Source organism: Pan paniscus, chromosome 1 (assembly GCF_029289425.2).
Source record: "Pan paniscus chromosome 1, NHGRI_mPanPan1-v2.0_pri, whole genome shotgun sequence".
Taxonomy (NCBI): domain Eukaryota; kingdom Metazoa; phylum Chordata; class Mammalia; order Primates; family Hominidae; genus Pan; species Pan paniscus.
The window spans coordinates 86586745-86610500 of record NC_073249.2 but is presented as its reverse complement, the minus strand read 5'-3'; the positions used below and the strand labels follow the sequence as shown (position 1 = coordinate 86610500).

The window sequence follows — 23756 nt, the reverse complement described above, 5'->3', positions numbered from 1 at the left end:
ATCTTTCTGAGGGAAATGTTCTCACATCACCCTGCTGAGGAAGCAGCTTTAGATAGTTCATCAGCAGGTAAGCATCCAGGGCTCATAATTAACTGGATCAGGAGTGGTTACCAAGGCAGTAAATGAGCAGGTATTTTTACCACACTGCTGTAGTGGCTAGTATCATTTTATAAGTATGGTCTGTCTATTTTATAAGTATGTCTGTCTCTCAAAAATAAGGCAGAGTCTTATCTTTTATTTTTTATGTATTCTGCCTGTATTCAATAAGATGCTCCAGACATGAGATAGTTAAGAAAAAAAAAAAAAGAGCTTCTTTGCAAACCAACTCTCTGAGGGGTCTTATGATCCTTAATGAGTAATTGAAGGGGGTAGTTCTACAGATGAGGAATGGTGCTAAACACTTGAAAAATAGCCATCCTCTGGAGGAAATGAGTGGAATCCATATTCATGACTCACTTCTGGGTCTTGGCTGGTTTCTCTGGCTTCTCATTGTACGGAATGACAAGGTCACCAACTGAGTCTGGCTTCTGGAGGAGAATTCCCAACTTGATCTTAATCTCCTTGGCCCTGAAAGAAGAGACACAGGGGGAAATGAGGACACCACATGTGCATACAGATTTTAAGAAGAGATTTCTTCCTGTGTCAGAGAAACAAAAATGAACAAAATCCCATTTCACTTTTATTTTTCTTGTGGCAGAAAGAATACTAATGCAGAAATTAGGATATGTAAGTTCTAATAAATAGCATTTATCAAGCTCTTAGTATGTCCTTCATTAATTTGCACTACATTTTAATCCTCATTATTGTTTTATATGTGTTCTCTCATTTTATATCTGCAGACACTATAGTACTATTTCCATTTTGCAGATGAGGTCACTGAATGACAGCAGTTTAAATAACTTAAGATAACCCAGCCAGTATTTGGTGGAGACAGATGTGAGCCCAAGCTGTCTGATGCTAGAGTTCCCAGGTAGAACTCTGCATGCATTGCCTACTAGTCTCCTGAGGGCTCTGGTCTTCACTATTGTTAGATATATGACATTTGGAAAAAATGATCACTTTTTAAAATTATTATTATTATACTTTAAATTTTAGGGTACCTGTGCACAACATGCAGGTTCGTTACATATGTATACATGTACCATGTTGGTGTGCTGCACCCATCAACTCGTCATTTAGCATTAGGTATATCTCCCAATGCTATCCCTCCCCCCTCCCCCTACCCCACAACAGTCCCTGGTGTGTGATGTTCCTCTTCCTGTGTCCATGTGTTCTCATTGTTCAATTCCCACCTATGAGTGAGAACATGTGCTGTTTGGTTTTTTGTCCTTGCAATAGTTTGCTGAGAATGATGGTTTCCAGCTTCATCCATGTCCCTACAAAGGACATGAACTCATCATTTTTTATGGCTGCATAGTATTCCATGGTGTATATGTGCCACATTTTCTTAATCCAGTCTATCATTTTTGGACATTTGGGTTGGTTCCAAGTCTTTGCTATTGTGAATAGTGCCACCATAAACATACATGTGCATGTGTCTTTATAGCAGCATGATTTACAATCCTTTGGGTATATACCCAGTAATGGGACGGCTGGGTCAAATGGTATTTCTAGTTCTAGATCCCTGAGGAATCGCCACACTGACTTCCACAATGGTTGAACTAGTTTACAGTCTCACCAACAGTGTAAAAGTGTTCCTATTTCTCCATATCCTCTCCAGCACCTGTTGTTTCTTGACTTTTTGATGATCGCCATTCTAACTGGTGTGAGATGGTATCTCACTGTGGTTTTGATTTGCATTTCTCTGATGGCCAGTGATGATGAGCATTTTTTCATGTGTTTTTTGGCTGCATAAATATCTTCTTTTGAGAAGTAAAATGATCGCTTTTTACTGCCAGACCTCAGTTCCCTCATCTGTAAAATGATGAAGTTATCCATCATTTTAGATGTTTTTTTGAGCTATTTCCAGCTACAAAATTAAATCATTCTACTTGATTATTTATTTCTCTATAAAATTTTTGTTTCCAACTCCTTATCCATTGTTCTCTATGGCTGTCAGACTATCTTATGTGCAGTAAGCCTTGATAAATGAGTACTAATTGCCAAACAACAAACTACAGCAGAATTTACTGCTTCTTTGTATCTTCAGTATTTTAGTGAGTAGATATGGTCAGAATTCTGGGTACTCCTCCATCACAGGATGCAACTATTTTCACGCTCAGTTTTAAAACTAACCTTCTAATCTATCCATCACTTTATCACAATTCTATACTAGAAAAGCACCAGGCAAATCTTAAATATTAATCCATAGGACAAGTTGTTGAATATTGGGAGACCCAAAAAGCTACCTTTTCCCAGTCACCTTAGCACTTTACCCATGCTTTTAAGACAGGGTTCATCATATTGCATTATGGTCATTGACTTATGTTTCTGTTTTTCTACTTGGATATGAGAACTTTTTGATGGTAGGAATTTAGTCTTAAATACCTTTTAACCCCTGTGCCTAGCACAATGCTTGGCAATATAGTAAACATTTAAAAATATTTGCCAAAGTGAACTAAAAATATCTTGATTTTGTTCTTTACAAATCTGCTAACATTTACCTCCCAGTCAATGCTAATCATAACCAAAGTCTTAAAGAGATGTGGTGAAGTTCACATGGCAGCCAAATAGGATTTTACTATTGTACACATACTTTCCTCATTTGTTCACGGGGAGGCTGTGATGAAGCAATTTAAGTAAATGCCTAAGATTTGCAGTTACGGATATTAGGGGAAAAAAATGTAAGGAAACCTGTGGTAACTTATAAAAACTCCATAAATGCCTAATTATAACATATTTTCCTTTAGGCTAGTAAATATGGTTTTGAAAACTATGTTTTAGGAACAGGCATCTCTACAGTGTCATTTCCTTTTCATTTTGTTCTGCTTTCACTCTTTCCCTAAGACCCTCTCATTGACTAAAGCCAACTCAGGTCCCAGAGTACCTCAGATCAAGCTCAGCACGGCATTAGGGTAAAAACTGGGACTGTTCTGCTGAGGGAGCTTATATAACATTGTGAATTAGAATAAGTGTCGCTTTAATTCCAAGTGTTGCAAGTTACTTAAATTATCTAATGTTTAGTTCTTTTGCCTAGAAATTTGGACTGATAAAATAGTATATCCTAAGACTTTTTGAGATGATTAAATATACTAATGCATGTGAGTCACTTAGCACAGCATTTGGCATAGAACACGGCTTCTTTAAAGTTAGTTCTAACTACACAATCATTTTTCCAACCCACCACCCATGTTCCCTAGCTTCGAACATTACATTGAAACATACAAAAAATTCCCCGCAAGTTACTAAGGAATTACTACACCCACAACCTTCTATATTCTACCTCTGGGGACAAGAATTGCCAATTTTATATTTATCTGAAAAATGAAGAAAACATTAAGTGGGGAGGAGAAATGCATGCAATATTTGTGGCTACCCTCTGCTGACTAATGTGCAGTATTACAGTCAGAGATGCAAGGTGCACTAGGACACAGTATCCCACCCAGTCCATGAAAACCTTCATCCATAATCCATATCCTCCTGGCTCCATAGGTCCCTCCCTTCCTGTGCACCCATCTGTGGAATCCATGCTGCAACTGTTTTCAGTTTCAACCTTGACCCAATAGTCCACTCACCAATATTTAGATAACAATGATGTAATGAAAGTCTCTCATGTTTAGGTTTCTGTTTGGTTGGTTGTTTTGGTTTTAACTTTATCCCCCCTCTCAAATTTAGTTCCTTTTTTTTTCTATTTCTTGCTCCATTTGAACCTTTTGCTTTTGTAAAAGGCAGAAAAATATTTGTGTTTGATTTCCTGATGCAAGAATAATAGTTGGAGATTAAGGGATAATTAGAACAAAGAAATCGAATGTATGTAAACGAATTATTAGTGACTTAATTCATTTATTCCTTACTGATTTACTCATTGGTCATGTTTACTGTGTCAGGCAGTATGCAGTAAATATACAAACACCATTAGGTTTGCTCCTTGCTTTCAAGGTGCTTTTAGCCCGGAGAGGTCTTAGATGTGGAAACAATCACAAACAGGTGCTTAAAGACAGACTGTCCAGAAAGCAGCAGAACTCTCGCAGAAGAGCACCAGTGTCCACAACGGTAGATCAGGGGGAACTTCTCAGAGGAGGCAAATGTGGAACTAGAGAATGAGCAGCAGTCAGTCAGTTGGGCTAGAAAAGAATGAGCGTTCCAGAGGGAAGGGTGGGTGCGTGTTATTTTAAGGGATGTAAAAGTAGTTTGTACTGCAAGAGGGTGAAATGTGAGACAGCAGAAAGCCGATTCAAAGAAGTTACTCTGCTTCCCTTCCAGATAGAGGGATGGATGTTGGAGGGACCTCTATACAGTACCTAGCTTGCAGCAAAGTTGGTATGAAAACAAACAAGAGATAAAACTATTGAAAAGCACCTTTCAAAGACTGTCTGTATTTAAAGACGTGGCATCCTATCATATGAACACAATGTATCTCACATTTTCTTTCACTATTTCAGAATGCATTTTCTGTGAAAACACCATTTATAAATGGTAGTTAAATGCTCAAGACATACCACAAAATCCTTTTAAAACCAGGATGAATCAGTACCCTACTACTATTTTATCTATATCACTGCTTAAATAGAGTTTTTTGTGGAATGATCTAGAAATCAACTATCATTTACAACATTGCCAAGAGAAAATCGTATTCCATTTCCTCAGAGCAGACTAACATACCAGAACATCAGGTTACTCTTTTCCTCATATTTGCCCTGGAAATGTAAGGGAGAAAAGATATTCAGTGCTTTGGAAAACACTTCTTTCTATGGCTTCAATTTCTGGCTTGGTATAGGCTCAAGTATAGAGCATTATAAAGTTAAGAGTATTTAAGTTGTGAAGTCTATTAAATTTAATTAGGAGTTCATTATTCAGGGAATGAATAGTATTATTGCATTTCTGCTCATACAACAGTAAAGTTTAAAGGCCGAGGAGCTGACAAATGCTGAAGTTCAAATCACTTTAAACATTGCACTCTTTTTACAAGACTAAATAATGTTAGATTTGTTTTACTCCTCAAGAATCCCTGGAATATTATTTCATCCCCCCTTTCCCTTTCCTCCCTACCATAGCCTCACAGACATATGAAAATAAAACAAACCAAATGAAAAATTCAAACAAAACAATAGCTCCAGCTTACCAAACTATTTTCCCTTTATAGATAAACTTGAATGTATCTGACATTAATTTGGCATCAAAAACAACACCATCCAGAGAAGATAATTTTCTAATTTGTTTACAATTTCCTGCTTGGTCTCGGGCTCTATTTGACTGCACACTAGACATTTTTTCCTGGCCACATTACATTAATGCTCGTTAACAAGAAACTATTTTTATCTCCTGTCATCTCTCTTCCTCCTCTTGTTATTCTTTTGTTTTACAAAGAAAAACTTGTTTTGAAATAAAATCAATTGAAAATGCTTGAGTTAAAGTTTAATTAAAGGCTCAGAGGAAGATAATTCTTTGTCTAGATGACTCACATTAGTGATTCCAAACTGAAAACGGTTTGAATAATTCTGGGGCTTTGCAGTTTTAAATCTGCTCCCTGTGTGGGTATGCTGGCTGGCTGGGAAGTCAAAACTCAAAAGGCCACGGACCACCTCAGTCCTTCCTGCTAGTGCGTGAATTTAATGGGTTATCACCTTAAGATGCATAAGTGTGGAAAACCAGCACAAGCAATCACTAAAAACAGAAACATAGTTAAATTTTGAGAAATACAATTATATTCCACCAGAATGTGTGAAGAACCAATTATATATAAAATCTTATACTAGGTGTTTTAAGGGTTACAGAGTTGTTTCTCGCTTCAGAGACACTTGGAACAATTGAATATAAAACACATATATGTAAACTGTATAGCAGATATTTTTCCAATCACTGATGAATGTAGGTGGAGTATAAAAACAAAAGAACGTAGGCCTGGCACAGTGGCTCATGCCTGTAATCCCAGCACTTTAGGAGGCCGAGGTGGGTGGATCATGAGGTCACGCATTCAAGACCAGCCTGGCCAAGATGGTGAAACCCCATCTCTACTGAAAATACAAAAAAAATTAGCCAAGCGTGGTGGCAGGCACCTGTAATCCCAACTACTCGGGAGGCTGAGGCAGAGAACTGCTTGAACCCAGGAGGTGGAGGTTGCAGTAAGCCAAGATCATGCCGCTGCACTCCAGCCTGGACAACAGAGCAAGACTCCATCTCTAAATAAATAAATAAACAAACAAACAAACATAGACTCTAACCTCAAGGAGCCCTAACTTCCCAATGTGCAATGGGAGATATTATATACCTAAAAACTGCTCCTAATATATCCTCAGAGCCCTCTGAATTTTCCATTCATGGCATTTTTCAATTGGCATTTATATCTCCGTATGTATATGTATATGCGAATATTGTGTATCTCTCCCATTAAAGTGTCAGGTCCCCAAGAGCAGAGTGAACATTTGTTTAGTTCACAATTACAGCTTCAGCACTTAGCACAGGGCCTGGCATTTAATAGCATTCAATAAAGATTTGCCATGTAAATTGATGAATGAGCAAATGAATGAATGAACTGAATTGCTAAGTTATAGTAAAGCTGCATTTTGGGGTGGAGTAGGTGAAATATTGGAGTGCAGCTTAGAATGAGTCACGGAGGACTAAGATGTCTCTAATTTGCTAACTGGACAGAGGTAACACCATTAAATGACTATAAGCACTATAAAGTAAGTGAATTCAATTTCTGTCCTTGAAAGAGATTGAGAATGGTCAAGTGGGGCATTTAGTTCCTCATATTATATAGGACATATGCTGATGAGAAGAGGCAGGGAGGATAATTGCAATCACTAGCAATCTGAAAAGAATCAATTATAAGACCATAATTTTTCAGGATTTAAAAGAAACAGAAGTAGCCCTGGGGCATAGGCTATTCCTGTGGTTGAAAGGCTTTCGGCAATCACAAACAGGTTTCGCTGTAGACGCCAGACATATGTCAGGAACAACGAGAAGGAAGAAGAGAGGGAGGAGAGTTGAGAAGCATAAGGCAAGATTTTTACAACACATTTCCAAAAGAGGTGTCCTAACATCGGATAATCCAATTTAAATTCAATGCAATTTAAATCCGTGTCGCAGATGCCCCCTGCTGGCTGTGGGAAGGCGTGGGCATTAGCAAAGAACTGAGCAAAGAGCAGATTGGTTCCAGGCTGCTTCCTTCTGAAGAAACACTACGAGGCTTCTTTCCACGGACTAAAAAGAACATGTCTGGAATAGATACCCAGGAAAGAGAAACACAAGCTTCTAAAACACTCGCTAGCCGTCAATGTCCACAGCCGAGAGTAAGACATTTGCCAGATTAGAGACCAGAGGAGAGAGGAGCTCCTCTGAGTTCCGTGCAGCTGAGAACTAATCTGAGAGGTAGAACCCAGCAGAGACTGACAGAGGGAAGGGGGCCCAGAGGGTCCCTGCGCAGGCCTATCAAGAGGGAGAATGCATTTTGCTGAAAGCTGGAACAGCCTTCTTCCTGGCTGCTCATTTAAAACTTCATATCAGTGGAGTTTGCTCCTTGTAGGTGGCTCCGAGACAGGGTAATGGATGATCTTGAAAACCCTTAGCGGGAGTATAAGAATATGCTAGTGGAAAGTCGGCTCAGTTCTGGGGCTGAAATCCTCAACTTGCCAGGATCCTCAGCATGGCCCCTAAAATCAAGATGGACTCTTAACTGCAGAGAAAGGCAGTGCCGGGTGATTGTGGTGGAAAGAATCTATCATTTTGGCATCTACCATCTACCCTATTTCTGAATTTACCTACTTCAATTTGACCTACAGAAAATTCACTCATTGCTTGTGCTTTAACAGCATATGAAAGAGAAGTTTAGTAATACAGTGTGATATCATGTTAAAACATGTATTTATTTTCTTACTTGATTTATATAATTAATATATGATACATGATGGAAAATGACTCTATGGTTAGTTAATATGAAATACCCCTTGGGTGCTCCAAATGATAAAAAGGTGAAGAAAATGCTAAGGAATATATAGTAGTAGTAGTATTAATGTGTTATGATATGACTTCAGAAATGAAAGCTCTGTTTCTAAACACAAGTGAATCATTCCCTAGCAGTGTTTTAGGCTTTCACTCATATTAGTGATTAATTACATAATAAGCCCCTTCAAACTATAAGATGGCTGAAAAGATGGAACTGACAATGTCATTTGTGTCAAATATATTCACAGAAAGCACGTTTATCTATTATACCCTTTCAACTCTTGATATGTTCTAACGTTTCCCTTCAGCAGATTGTCTTAATAACAACTCTTTTCATTTTTATGTTCAAGCTGTTACCTCAACTACCCCAGGTTAGCTCATTTTCAGTAAGGGACCATCACAAGTAACCTGCAGTAACAGACTAGGAAGTCTCCCAGGGTTCTTGTTTAAATAAGCTGACTTAATTTCTTAGGACCATGGTGGACAGAGAAAAGCCTGTGCAGGCCGGGTGCAGTGGCCCACGCCTGTAATCCCATCACTTTGGGAGGGCAAGGCGGGCAGATCACCTGAGGTTGGGAGTTCGACACCAGCCTGACCAACATGGTGAAACCCCGTCTCTACTAAAAATACAAAATTAGCCATGAGTGGTGGTGCATGCCTGCAATCCCAGCTACTCCGGAGGCTGAGGCAGGAGAATCCCTTGAACCCAGGAGGTGGAGGTTGTGGTGAGCTCAGATCACGCCATTGCACTCCAGTCTGGGCAACAAGAGTGAAACTCAGTCTCAAAAAAAAAAAAAGAAAAGAAAAAAAGAAAAAGAAAACCCTGTGCAGCCTCTCCTTTTGTTCACTTATTTATTCAACAAATTAAAAGTATGTTTACTGAATGCCTACCACATGATGTACGCTATAATATGTTTTGATATTTTCAACGAAATAAAAAAGATAAGGTCCTCTCATTGAGTTTATGTTTAAATTGGGCAAGACAGATACAAAACAAGAAATGAAAAACAATGAAATAAAAAATTTTAGCTGGTTGTAATCACTACAGTATGACATGATGTATGTCATAGTTAATTCAGCTACTTGACCTAATCAAGCATTCACATCTCAACAGTGGTCAGCAAGCTCTTTAGAAAGACCATGCTCCAAAGGTGGCTGCTGTAGCTGCCTCAGCTATCCCTATCGAGATCGAAATCAGATGCTTTGCCAACTAGCAGGACGCGTGCTGGAAGTGAGTGTTTACACGTAGGCTTGTTCATTAGATAATGGGCTCTCCAGTCACAATAATATTCAAGTTATTTGGACTTGTGACACTATTGTGGAAACCCCCACGCATTCCATAGAAAGGTTTTGAAAATGTAATTCACTCTTAACCCTTAGAGATGGCACCTGTGGCTTGATTCCCACAAAGTCCTCTATCCAGACATTGATGCTAAGATTTCTTGTTGCCTGATATCAACTAAAAGGTATTAGAATCCCAGCTTAGAATATTATTGTATCTGAGCAAACCCTTCATACAAGGTGTAGTCAGGGCAGAAAGAACTAGGACTTTATTGAGATTATAGAATAAGTCATACAAACATTTTACATGAGCTTGTTAATAAGTATTTGTTCAAAAAGTATGGCACAGTTGGATTTCATTATGCATAGGGTGGTCTTGCTTTCATAAACCTGGCCCTACTTGTTGGGCATCCTCTTCTTCAGTCAACTGGGGGAGAAACACACTTTATCTCCCAGATCCCTGATATATCCAAGTGTGGAGGACCACATGAGGTCACCAGACTTTCATTTAATCATACAATTCCTTAATCTAGGTGCAAGGACTTCACCCATGATCACGCAGTCACCCCTCTCCACGGCAAACACGCAGAAAAAAGTGATCTGTAGCAACTCTTAAAGATAATAATAATAGCTTAAATAGATATTAATGTATCGGGTGTTAATGCATATATTCCTCCACATGTAATTTTGCCTCTTTAAAGACTGTTGCCAGGCATTTCGTGCTTTCTTGCCTCTGAGGGAGTTGTGTTGTGACGTCAAAAGCAAATGATAATTGACAAGAGTATCCCATTTTGGTATTTGTTTTCCAAAACCCCAAAATCACTGAGATATGCCAGCTTGTTCCCAGAGAGAAGGAGTGAAAGACTACTGTGTTTGACGAGTGGTAAAGAAAGAAACAGAAAGCCTGAGCATGGTGGCTCATGCCTGTGATCCCAGCACTTTAGGAAGCCGAGGCGGGTGGATCACCTGAGGTCAGGAATTCAAGACCAGCCTAGACAACATGGTGAACACTCCCCTCCATCTCTTCTAAAAATACAAAAAAATTAGCCAGGCGTGGTGGTACGTGCCTGTAGTCCCAGCTACTAGGGAAGCTGAGGCACAAGAATAGCTTGAACTTGGGAGGTGGAGGTTGCAGTGAACTGAGATGGTGCCACTGCACTTGGGCCTAGAAAACAAAAGGGAGACTCTGTCTCAAAAGAATTTTAAAAAAATTAAAAATTTAAAAATAAATAAATAAAAGAAGCAGAAAAATAGGGAAAAGAGAGAATCCCTGAGAAAATGTCAGAGGACAGGGATTTAGGGTTCTATAACTAATCAAATCCTCATCTTCTCTAGCCACATATGCATTTTCAGGATTCCAGGGAGGTGGTAGGAGCACAGAAGGGTACAACAATGTAGTACGCCTAATGAGACTTGATCCTAAAAGCACCAGGGTTCCTACCCTTAACCAAGACGATACCTAAACCCACACAAGGGGCTCTAGCTTCAAGAGATTATGAAGCTTCGAACAAGAAACTGATAAATAATGACGCATTTATAAATTTTCAAAACCCAGCCATCTATAAGCGTGAAAGGCCCCTACCCCAGCACACACACATACACACACACAAAGATTGCTTAAACTTAAACAGGAAGTGTTCAGGAGAACTTACCATAAAATGGTGATGAAACCATGGAAATCGTGAACAATAAATGTGGTGAAGTTTCCATTACAGAAGAAAAGTCATCAAGAAAAGACTAGCAACAAGCTGTTTTGGATAACTAAGTCATATGACCACCTGGATCTGTCCAAGCAATATCATAAGATACTTTCCAGATCCCTATTCTATTACTACAGTCAAAAGTAACATGTTGAATTGTGTTAAATCTTCCCCACACTTGAGAGAGACAATGTCCAACTCCCAACTGTGGCAAAAATCCTGTCTCAGATTATGTAACTGGAAGCTTGTAAAGCAAATACGATACACGTTAAAAAGACTGTTCCTAGAGAGAAAGTCAAGTGGAACATTGAACTCTTAGAAAATCCAATTAATACCAAAACTAAACTCTTGTTTTCTTAAAGCAAGAGACAGAATAACATAGTGGTAAAGGGCATGGATATTGCAGCCAAACTGCCCAGATTCATCTTACTACATGTGTGACTTTTGGCAAGTTTTTAAACCTTACCTTGCCTTAGTTTTCTCATCTGTAAAATGAAGATAATAATGGTATCTATTTCATAAGCCTCTTGTGATTAAGTGAGTTACTATATGTGAAACACCAATATTAGTGCCCAGCACATGTACTATGGTACTCCATAAGTGGCAAGGTTTATTATTATTATTACTTACAGAAAGTCCTGTGCCAATGAAGGAAAATGTCCAGATTATTAACAGAAAAAAATGACAGCTGTCAACATAGAACGTAACATAGAGCATAACAATTGGAAATAGAGTAAAACAGTACAAAACAGTACAACAGCAAAAGATTTTCCCTTGACTAAATCCTATTATCAACTCAGTCAGTACTTTTATGGGTGATCTTGAATATGTTATTTGAGCTCTCTTGTTTCCTGCCAAAAAAGAAAAGGTAGAAAAAGAGAAAGGGAGAAAGGAAATAAGTTTAGTGAGAAAACCTCTAATAGCTCCTCCAAGTATAAAAAATTAAGATTTCAAGAGGATCACATTCAATATATTTGCTATATAAATGAGAACATTCAAGGACCTGAGGTGTTCAATGCCTTGTGAATGGCACCATGTATTCCTTTTTACTCAACCCTTCTTCCCAATATCCCATTTTTATGTAACTATAATATTCTCCTTACTCTCATAATTTATAAATGCTCCAATCTACATTATTTAGACTTTCTTCTTCATTGCCAATAGCTAATCTGTCACAAGTGTTTTTCTGTCTTCCCAGAAAATCCTTTTATTTTTATTTTTTGAGACAGGGTTTCACTCTGTCACCCAGACTGGAGTGCAGTGGCATGATCTTGGCTCACTGCAGCCTCCACCTCCTGGGCTCAACCAATTCTTCTAACTTTTGTATTAATATTTTTTGTAGAGATGGCATTTTGCCATGTTGCCCAGTCTGGTCTCAAATGCCTGAGCTCAGATGATCCACCTGCCTCGGCCTCCTCAAGTGCTGGAATTACAGGTGTGAACCGCTGCGCCCAGCCAAGGAAATCCTGTTAAATGTGTCCTTGCTTCTTCATACCTATATTTACCACCCTTCTCCAGGTCTGAATTACTGTAATATCCCACCTGCCCATTTTCCTCTTCCTACTGCAGTGCCTTCAGCACCCCCTATCAGACCAGCCTTGCAGAGACAATTTCCTCCTCAAATATAATGGTTCTCTATGTTAACCACAGTAGTTCTCAAACTTCAGTGTACACCCAAATCACTTGGAGGCCTGGTTAAAACACAGAGAGCTGGTCTCCACCCCAAAGTTTCTTTATTCCCACGTTTTTTGGGTGTACAATTGTGCGAGTTTTAACACACAGATTATTGCTACAGTTAGGATACAGAACAGTTCTGTCACCCCAGAAATTCCCTCATGCTGCCCCTTTGTAATAAAGCCCTTACCCTGTTCTTTTTTTTTGAGACGGAGTCTCACTCTGTTGCCCAGGCTGGAGTGCAGTGGTGTTATCTCGTCTCACTGCAAGCTGCGCCTCCCGGGTTCACGCCATTCTCCTGCCTCAGCCTCCCGAGTAGCTGGGACTACGGGCGCCCGTCACTACGCCCGGCTAATTTTTTGTATTTTTAGTAGAGACGGGGTTACACCGCATTAGCGAGGATGGTCTCGATATCCCGACCTCGTGATCCGCCCGCCTCGGCCTCCCAAAGTGTTGGGATTACAGGCGTGAGCCACCGCGCCCGGCCCCCTGTTCTTATCCCTAGCAACCGCTGATCTGTTCTCCATCCTTATAGTTTTGTTTTTTCTCATATACATAAGATCATATGGTATGCAACCTTTGCCTCTGGCTTTTCTTCATTCAGGAGGTCTGAGGTGGGGTTTGAAGATTCACATCTCTGGTTCAGGACCACACTTTGAGAACCACTGATCTACCATATCTACTTCAAACATCACTTTCTGCCTTCTAACATCCTCAGCTGCTAACCTTATTTCCCATTATTCTCCACAACCACATGTACACCTACTCCTGTTGGCCTGCTCAGTATCTCCCAAGCACACCATCTTTTTCTCCCTCCACCTCTATGCCAGTTTAATACTCCAGGATCAGAACAAGTCTCACTCTTTTCTTGAAACCTCTGTAACTACTCCATCCCAGACTGCTTTCTCTCTTATCTACTATAAAATTACAAAACAGAGGCATATTTAAGGGGCCTCAGGGAGCTTTTAATTTGCACCCCCCCCATTTTAAAAATGGAAAAACTGAGATTTACAGAAATTAAAAGATGTTTCCAAGTTCTCATGGCCAGTAAGTTACAGAGCAAAGAACAGAACACATTTCTTCTTCTCAAGTTATGGATAGCACGTTTTCACGGAATGACTCTAGCTTTTTGTAAATGTATACCTAAGAGTCCCATATGTATGTACTCCCAGTGAGATAGCAAGCTCCTTGAGGATGGGTGCCTTGTCTTACTTCCTTGGTCTCCCCAAGGAAGACCAAGGAAGGTTATTTTAAATAACCTTAAAAATAACTAAGTACCGTAAAGTTGCTTTAACTCTTAGGATGACATAGATGATAAGACCACAGGTCTGCACTGCTTGGGTTTATATTCCAACTCTTACCAGCAGATTGACATTGGACAAATTAAATTCCAATCCTTAATTTAAATTCTGACCCTTCATTTTTCTATGTAAAAATGGTGATAATAGAATTTATAACTCATAGATATGTTGCGATGCTAAATAAGTTAATGCATTAATAGGTTTAGCATGGAACTTGGTGTATAGTATTGTAAATACTCAATAAATGTTACCTATTATTATTATTGTCACTATCATATTTGTCCTATCCCTATCACCGTATCTTGCAAGTATGTGTTGATTAATAATATGTTAATTGAATGGATAAATGGATAGGATAGGATAGGATAGGCTCAAGAAAGATCTATTTGACTAGCATTCAAGGTAAACTCCTTTCAGAAGATTTCCACCTCATAATAATGCAACCAATTCTGATAGCAAAGAGAAGATACACTGCTGGCCTATTCATTGGGAACTCCTATGGAGTGACAAAGAAAGCAAGTATGGAGACCTCCACTGCTGCCTAGTTCAGCTCAATTACATTGTATTATCACCCCCCTGGTGCTGTAATTTTACTTTAGTTTTTAAAAGAGTATTGTTTTTCCCAAGTACTGGCCACTCCCTACTCAAGGATTCCCGTGGAAATTGAGATATTTCCCATGCTTTTCTGGGCTGTCTCTGACATGCTATCCCTCAGAGTAGGTTACTGGGGGTAAGGAAGGAGACAGTGGAAGGACAAGACCAACAAGACAGAAACAGTTTATTTCTCTTTGACCTTAAATTATCCCATCTTATTCCAAATGTTGTTGGCAGGATGGCTGGACTTTTGGCAATTCATTTTGGAAGCCAGATAATGAATAGTGGGAAAATTATCCTCAGGTCAAGGAAGACAGGCATTTATGGTTTATTTTGAGTTCCAAAGGTGGAGGGGTCAGAAGGGATTCCCACGAGAGCTCCTCTGAACACTGCAGTCATTCAAAGTCTTTGAGTGTCTCCATGTCCTCCTGCTTTGAATTATATTGAGGGACTTTATAGACTGAAAGTTTCTTATTGTACATGGCACTAGTAACTCATTTTATATACCACAAAAATATAAATGAAAGGGGTAGTAAAAGGTATTGGAGAAGGAGGGAGGGAAAGAGGAGAAATGTAAAATTAATTGAGATCTTAATAAACATTAACATGTATTACATCACTTAATAAAACTACAGTTCCCAGAACTTTAATGTGTCCTCTCACAATACATTTACATAAAAGATACAAATTCATTACTACAAACAACAATACTTAGTCAACATTTAACTTTGCCAGCTTTTTAAAAGAGTTTGCTGAGGAAAATAACATAACAATGAGGAATAAGAGGGCTGTTTCTGAAGCATAGAATTAGATCTCAAACCATTTCTTCTTTCTCCCCCCAAAATTTAATAGCCACTTATTATTCTCAAGATTTCTATTTTCAGGAACAATCTACTGATTCATGCATTCAATTCATTTATGTATTCATTTACTTGTCAGATTTTAATAGAGCAACCACCATTTGTCAGGCACTGTACTGGATGCTATGGGGTTGTTTTACAAAATTAATAAGCAATTATTCCTGACCTGAAATTGCTTTCATTTTACAAAGGAGACATGTATAGATGCTTTTATTGAGATGCAGCTGTGATATGGCAGAAAGAGCCCTTGGTTTTGAATTAGCACACCTGAAGGTAAACTCAGGGTTATGGAGTGCATTTTCTGTCCTTGGGCCAGATGTTTAACTTATTCGCTGGTAAAATAATAATGTTGATAATATCTACCTTGGAAGATTATGCTAAGAATTAAATTAGATAATATCAAATACACAGACAAGTTGAGGAAAATTGAGTAAAAGTGATATAAACTACAAGAATAATTGAAAAGTTCTGTGAGAGTTTATAGAACGAAGGGATAGCTTCTCCCTGAGGGAGATCTTGCTGGGACCTTGCATGCCAGAGAAGGAAATGGTATTGGCTTGGATCTCAAAGCAGGCACCCTCTTTCTGTCTTTCTCCCATCTCTCCAGTGATTCCTTCCAATGTTTAATATGGAAGTTCACATTTCCCTAATAAGTTTTCTAAAAATTTCACATAAGTTTTCGAGGTACATGCAAATCACATTCCTGAAAACTTCTCCTCAGCATTCTTAGACGATTCCTTCCTTTTCCTCCCAATGAGCAATGCAGTCTGCCCTGTGGTTCTTGCACGTTGAGGACTAAAGAACAGAAACTCCCTTAAATTCTGTGGTTACTGGAATAGGAGTCTCTAAGTTAGAGATCTGGGCTTAATGGAGCAACAAAGTCTAGGAACCAAGCAAAAGGTCACCCTGTTGCCACAAGACAACAGGGTGTCTTTAGGCTGAGTACACTTTTCTAGACTGTAGACATGAACCATTTTAAACAAATAGAAATGTAATTTTATGTACTTCAAATGCAAGTCACAGGTGACAGGAGACCATCAGTTATAAAACACACCACCAAGGGAAACAAAAAAACCTGACAACTTGGAGAAGCCACAGAGAGTGTTAGGAAGCTTTCCTGACCACCCCATCCCTCCAAAAAAAAAAAAAAAAAGGGAAGAACAATGTCTGTTAAATGAAAAAGTATCTAGGTGACAGAAGAAGAGTTAGCAAGGCATAGACACAGAAATAAAAGGAGAAAGGGGAACAAGTCAGATGGCCAAAGTTATATCCCCAAATCGCCCTCCATGGTGGCAGAAGGGACTTTGCAGAAGTGATAAGTTAAGGATCTTGAAGTGGGAATTTATCCTGGATTATCTAAGTTGGCCCAATATAATTACAAGAATCCTTGTAAGAAGAAGGCAGGAGGGTCAAGTCTGAAGGCAATATGACAATGAAATCAGAAAGAAAGATTAAAAAATGCTATACTGCTGGCTGCAACATGAGTCAAGGAATGCAGGTGGCCTCTAGATGTTAGAAAAGGCAAATAAATCAATTTCCCCCAGAACCTCCAGGAGGAATGCAGCCCTAGGGATCCATTTTTGATTTCTGACTTCCAGAACTGTATGAGAATGGATTCATGTTGCTTTAAGTGACTAAGCTTGTGGCAACTGTTATAGCAGCAAATATGAAACTAACACACTTCACTTAGCTTTTGTTTTTTAAACTTAGTTAACTATAGAAAATAGACTTAAAACCAGTCAGACTGTTCTGTGATCCTCATTCTACCATTCTATTTTCAGTTAATAGATAATCCTAATTCTTTTAACCTCTTTTGAATTATCTGTTTCTCAGCCTTATCTAATCTTCCTCTCCTGAACCAGCTATTTGTTCCAATATTGCTCCTTCTCTCCTAAACCCAAAAGCTCAAACCAGGCAAGACAGTGTTCTATAGTCTTTATTTACACACACACACACACACACACACACACACACACACACACACACACACACACACAGAGGGGTATGAGTGGGCTTCATTTTTATGGCTATGTTACCTATGAATTATTCCCTGGAGTCTTGCATATGGGAGTCATGGCTGTTTTTTTAAATCAAATTAATAACTAACAACTATAAAATTGTCCAGGAAGATCAGGGCTTTTGACTTGAAATCATCTAAAAATTCCTAAAAGACAAGGTGAGAGTTCAGAAGAATGAACTCATCACCTGCTACAAATAGCTTCCCTTTCACGTAATCATATTCCATCAAGAGTCCAATTATCCTCTCAACCCCCCAGGCTCAACTTGGTTATCTGTGATCCTCCCTTCTCTCTTTCCTCCTGTCATCCAGCTGTCTCATTTACTTTCTAATGTTCCTTGCAAGGGGCCCTTTCATGGAAGTCCCATTCTTACACCTCTGTAGGGAGATGAAGATAATTCCTGATGCTTTCCAGTTCCCTGTTCTAGATCCTTTCTGAGGTTTGGCTGCAAGGTTGTTGCAACCTGAAGATAACTAAGAAAAAGCAAACATTAAGAGAAACCACACATTTCTCAGTTAACTGCATGGTTCACTCAACACATGCAATGCATAAACTTATTGAGTGCTCACAATAATCCTATGAGACAGGTATTACTGTGACCCCGTGACCTCATAGAGAACTTAGATAATTTGCTCAAATTCACCAAGTAATAAAGCAAACATTGATGGGGTTAAAACAAGGTAATGATAAAGGTATAATTCAACCTGGTCTCATGTCAGCATATGGGCTTTTAATTATTATCATGCAATATCACCTCTCTCAGTTGCTCAGTTATTCTAACTGGCAGTTATATGCATCTGGCAAATAGAAATAGAGAAAAAAAAGGTCTTTTTTTTTTTGATATAGAGTCTTGCTCTGTCACCCAGGCTGGAGTGCAGCGGTGCAATCTTGGCTCATTGCAACCTCTACCTCCAGGTTCAAGCAATTCCCCTGCCTCAGCCTCCTGAGTAGCTGGGATTACAGGTGCCCACCACCACGCCTGGCTAATTTTTGTATTTTTAGTAGAGACGGGGTTTCACCATGTTGGTCAGGCTGGTCTCGAACTCCTTACCTCGTGATCTGCCCACCTCGGCCTCCCAAAGTGCTGGTATTACAGGCATGAGCCACTGCGCCCAGCCCCATTTCTTTTTAAAGATTGCAGTGTAGTAACCAAAACTGTGTGAAAGATGTGCTAATGGAAGAATAAATATCTTAAAAGCAAAGACAGGTCCTAGCTACGCGGGAGGCTGAGGCAGGAGAATGGCGTGAACCTGGGAGGCAGAGCTTGCAGTGAGCCGAGATCACACCACTGCACTCCAGCCTGGGCGACAGAGCGAGACTCTGTCTCAAAAAAAAAAAAAAAAGAAAAGAAAAAAAGCAAAGACAGACAAAATTATGAATATATGACCAAAATTCTTAAGTAAAAGTTCATCCGATAAAATAAAATGAAGATGAAATGTAAATCCAGAGGCCTTGCATAAGCTCAAACTCACAACTATGTGACCTTAGACAAGTCCCCAAAACAATTTGGACCTCTTTTCTCATCTATACAAGAAGGAATTGGTCCGTTACCCTGAATCAATTCTCAGTCTGTGATTCTAAGCTGGTCATATTAGAGAAAGGGGAAAAAAATCACATCCCATATGTGGAGCAGAATCTATCAATTGAATTCAATAGACTTTTATTACATGCCTCTGAGTGATCAAAATTGTGCTAGGCACTCATTCCTAGTCTGTCATAATTGTCAACTGGCTTTGTTATTCTTTTCTTTTTCATGTTCTCGAGCCAGTATCCATTTAATAAAATGTTTTCCATAAGTAGCTAATGGCAGTTACGTATCCCTTTCCCTCAGCTGCACTCCAGCCATCTGCACTCACATTTCAGCATAATTACAAACATCAGGGCCCAATCTGGACCAGGAAGGGAGATAAAAGCTGAGCTATACTTAGTGGATCCAGAAGATAACAGATTAGAGGGAAATTTTAAAAAATAAAATAAAAGTTATTTTAACCCTCAGATTAGAATTTGAGAAAACCTTATTTGCATTTTTCTCAATCTTGCCAGCTAAATGAGAATGGCTATGGCCCCCTAGTCACCTATAGTATGTGTGGTGTTATGATATACATTGGTTTTCGTCCACAGTTCCTGGTTCATAACTCCCTTAGCCTTTGTTACAGTCTTTTGTGATAATGGGTGTGTTAGGCCTCAGGAAACAGAATCTCTTTCCAGCCTTCCTTTCACCTATCACAGGCAGGACTCTAATCTTCTCCCACCTTTGTGATTGTGGGTCTTAAGACACTCCCCTGACAGGTCCCGCCTCATACCCTGGCAGAAGAAACGCTTCCATAAAAACCCAAGAGAAGTGGGTTCAGGGAGCTTCCGGATAGCCGGACACCTGGAGGTTCCCAGAGGATGGTGTACCAGGTAGGGCATAGGAACTCCGCACCCCCTCCCCCGTGCCTCACCCTAGTGTCTCTTCCTCTGTATCCTTTCCAATATCCTTTATAATAAACCAGTAAATGTTAAGTGTTTCCCTGAGTTCTGTGAGCCACTCCCGCAAATTAACTGAACCCAAAGAGGGGTCCTGGGAACCTTAACTTGAAGCCAGTTTGTCAGAAGTTCCGGAGGTGCAAACTTACCACTGGTAGGGGGGGTGGTCTTGTGGGACTGAGCCCTCAACCTGTGGGATTTAATGCTATCTCTGCATAGATAGTGCCGGAATTGAACTGGAGGACTCTCAGCTGGTGTCCACTGCTTGGTGTGTGGGAGTTTTTCCAGAAGTTGCAGAAGTCTTCTTGATGATTGTTGTGGTGGTGTGAGAGCAGACGGAAAATACGGCTTGAGGAGAGTTTTTCCGACATAGTATGAAACTGCAGCTGCACTGCACTCAGTTACTAAAAGCCAGAGTTATCAATGGAGTTTAGAAATGATGGTAGATCTGACTCCTGAGGAGCTAGTTCATTGGATATGTAAGGAAATACAAACTAAGATGAGGCACTTACAAACTAAGATGAGGCATGCTAAGCATACAATCCCATGGTCATTGTTATCTTTAATAGCTAAATTCAAAGTGCTGGGTTAGACCTCAGTGTTGGACCAAGTTCAGGCATAAGTTTGTCTGAGCTTTAGCCACTATCCTGAAAGGCACCCACAAAAGGAAAAATTACGCAGAACAACAGAACTACCTGTGAGTCCTCTGGTCACCCAAAAGATAGTCAACAGGGAGAGGGCACAACCCAGGAACTACTGAAACCAGGGCATATAGTGTGAAGGAGTTCCTTCATTTTATAGATTGGTATCATCAGCTTCCTGAAGAACCTTTACTAAAATGGATTTGGGGTGGATTCTGGACCCACAGCTCAAAATGAGATAATCACAGATGGTAAAACAGGATCCAGAGACACAGGAGGTTATTCCTGAGAGAAGAGGCAACCTGGCGAACTAGAAAAAAGTTACTGTGGCTGGGCGTAGTGGCTCACGCCTGTAATCCCAGCACTTTGGGAGGCCGAGCCAGGCAGATCATGAGGTCAAGAGATCAAGACCATCCTGGCCAACATGGTGAAACCCCGTCTCTACTAAAAATACAAAAATTAGCTGGGCATGGTGACACAAGCCTGTAGTCCCAGTTAGTTGGGAGGCTGTGGCAGGAGAATCGCTTAAACCCAGGAGACAGAGGTTGCAGTGAGCCAAGATTGCACTACTGCATACCAGCCTGGCAACAGAGCGAGACTCCATCTCAAAAAAAAAAAAAAAAAAAAAAAAAAAAGCTACTGTAAGGTTGTAAGGTCTGTCTATCCCAAGAAATGAACTGTTCCTTTCCCCATATAAATGCCATGTAGAACAGCCCAGATGAAGCAGCTGTTCTGCTTAGAGTGCAGGCCACGTGGGACTGTCTTGTGATAATCAGGTTATTCACTCACTGAATATGCCTGTGTTCCCAGGACATGGTAAATGCTGTGGGTAAGAAAGCACCATTCGCATGGGCACTCCATATAATCTTACCGTGGCAAAATTAAATGACAATCTGGGAAGTTTTATTGAATTTGCTATCTTGGCTTCCCCTCATGGGTTGTACATATGCTAATAAAAACGATAAGAGTAGTTAACAAGAGGATGGCAAAGGGCAGAAGGAAGAGTCAAGGAACTCTTCCCAACAAGGTAAAAATGTTCAAAAACTTATTAAGGCATTAGGTGATTCAATGGAGCAAAACAAACAGAAGAATAAAGAGACGTAAAATGGTACTCATGCAAGCACGATAAAATCTTTAGAGGGTTATTAAGAAGAAGTGCGATGAATAAAGCAAACATTGATGGGGTTAAAACAAGGGTCTTAATACAACACTGTCAAAGTTGGTGTGGGTCAAAGTGATCTCTGGTGATTAAAGGGCCCTAACCAAGTCCTTCCATCTACCCCAGTTTGGAGAAGGTTAAAAAGCCAGAAGACTAAGATTACAAGGAGAAATATGACCTGCAATTGCTTGGAGCAAAAGTTAGACCACTCAATTGAGATAAAGATTAATAAAGGGGTCAGGGTCTCTGGGCTTGACCCCCTTGTGGGAACCCAAAGCCTTTTGCTATGAGTGGGTAAATGGTCAGAGAGTAGAGAAGAAAAGTTTCCAGAGCTCCTAGAAACAGGAGTCTCATGCACCATGGTACCAAAACCCACTGGTAAAGTCCTCACTTAGGCTACAATGAAATTGAGAGAACAGAAAAATTTGAGATTTGATAGAATTTGAAATTTGATAGAATTATGAAAATATTTGAATTTGATAGAATTATGAAAGTTGGAATGTTTAAGCAGGCTCTGTGTGAAGTGGTTATATTATGGGGATCAACATTGTATCTGACTGGGGAGTATTTCCCCTACCTAGTATTGTAACACAGAAGACATGTAAATCTGCTCTCCAAATAATGCTAATTGAACACACTAAATTAGAACCAATAAGATTGCTCAAGCCCAAGCAATATAGAGTAGAGGCTGAATGCACATATTCTTTGTTTGAAAGCCCTATACAGAGCTTAGACTGAGGCTTATAGCAAAAGTCTGTGAGTGCCTCCCTGTGACAACTATGAGGATTTTGGACTAGAGAATTTCCATTTGAGGGTCAATTATTAGCTTGCTATTGGACATTAATTTAAATACCTCTATAACTGAAGAACATAAAATAATCTTGAAACCTGAAATACCCATGGTGTCTTGGTGATATCAGAGAAACACTCTAATGGGGATGGCAGTGCCTGGAAAAGTTCCACAGTAAAATGAACAGGATCTTACACAGGATCATACTACCTGGAGAATGCAAGGAGAAGATACCAGCAGGGAGCCCCTTTTCCCTTAGGACTGACTGTGGAACTGTGTGAGGAGCTGCCAAACTAATAATTTAGACAATACCCTATAAACAGTGCTCGACTGACTAACAGAGTTACTTGGTTTGTGGACAGTAGTTCCAAGGTGTATGGACAGCACCCTGTTGGAAGGCTGTCACTCCTATCAAAGAAGATAAAAACAGGTGAGCCCAGTGGGCTGAATTGCATGTTGTTTTCCTAGCAATGATGAAGAATTTAACCGTGATGAAAGCCCCTGTGTTTCAGTTTTTACTGACTCATGGGCAGTGGCCAATTGCCTGGCTATATGGTCAGTGGAAGCCTAGCCCATTAAAGGGATACCCACATGGGGCACAGCTCTATGGAAATGACTATGGGAATTCAAGGGGTTCGTTAAAGTAGGACATGCTGATGGCCATCAGAAGTCCCTTCCAGGTTTGAAAGGTGATTGGATCAATACATATATATATATCCCTGTGTGCTCTCCTGTGGCGGCCACCTGGGTCCATGAAATGAGTGGATATGGGAGTACTACAGCAAGGCAGAGATGGACTAAATCTGGACATACTCTTCTTGCACACTCTGAAAAACAAAATGCCAGTAAGAACTGTCCTGTTTGTCAGCAAAAGAGACAGAGACTGCCGATGGCTATGTGGCAGATTCTTGGGTGGGAAGGGCAGGAGCATAGCTGGCAAGTAAGACTGACGCCAGTAGCCTTGGAGGGCTACAAATGGGTCTTGACAGGAATAGCCACTGACCCTAGAGTGCGTTTTGCTTATGAAGTGTCAGATGCAAATGCTCAAAATGCTATAAAAAAAAGATAGTGCAGCAATTTGGGTAGCCAACCATCATTTATTCAGACCAAGGAACACACAGTATAGCCTGTAATGTCCAACAATGAGCAGATAGATATCCTCTTCAGAGTAACAGTTTAATGGAGAAGTGAAACAAGTAACTGAAACATTGGTTGTCTAAAATGGG

At 39.9% G+C, this 23756-nt stretch overlaps 1 protein-coding gene and 1 long non-coding RNA gene across 3 annotated transcripts in view; one reads left to right on the top strand and one right to left on the bottom strand.

The window, feature by feature from the left end:
• RGS5 (regulator of G protein signaling 5) overlaps positions 1 to 23756 on the bottom strand; it is a 181607-nt gene that overhangs the window by 25539 nt on the left and 132312 nt on the right. For both annotated transcript variants that reach the window (XM_063598699.1, XM_003824577.5), the window contains one exon: positions 457 to 567. In XM_063598699.1, the coding sequence (XP_063454769.1) occupies positions 457 to 567 (111 nt within the window). The remainder of the gene's footprint in view (positions 1 to 456; positions 568 to 23756) is intronic.
• The window catches only part of LOC130541499 (uncharacterized), a 53861-nt gene that overhangs the window by 6137 nt on the left and 23968 nt on the right, over positions 1 to 23756 (top strand). The window lies entirely within an intron of this gene.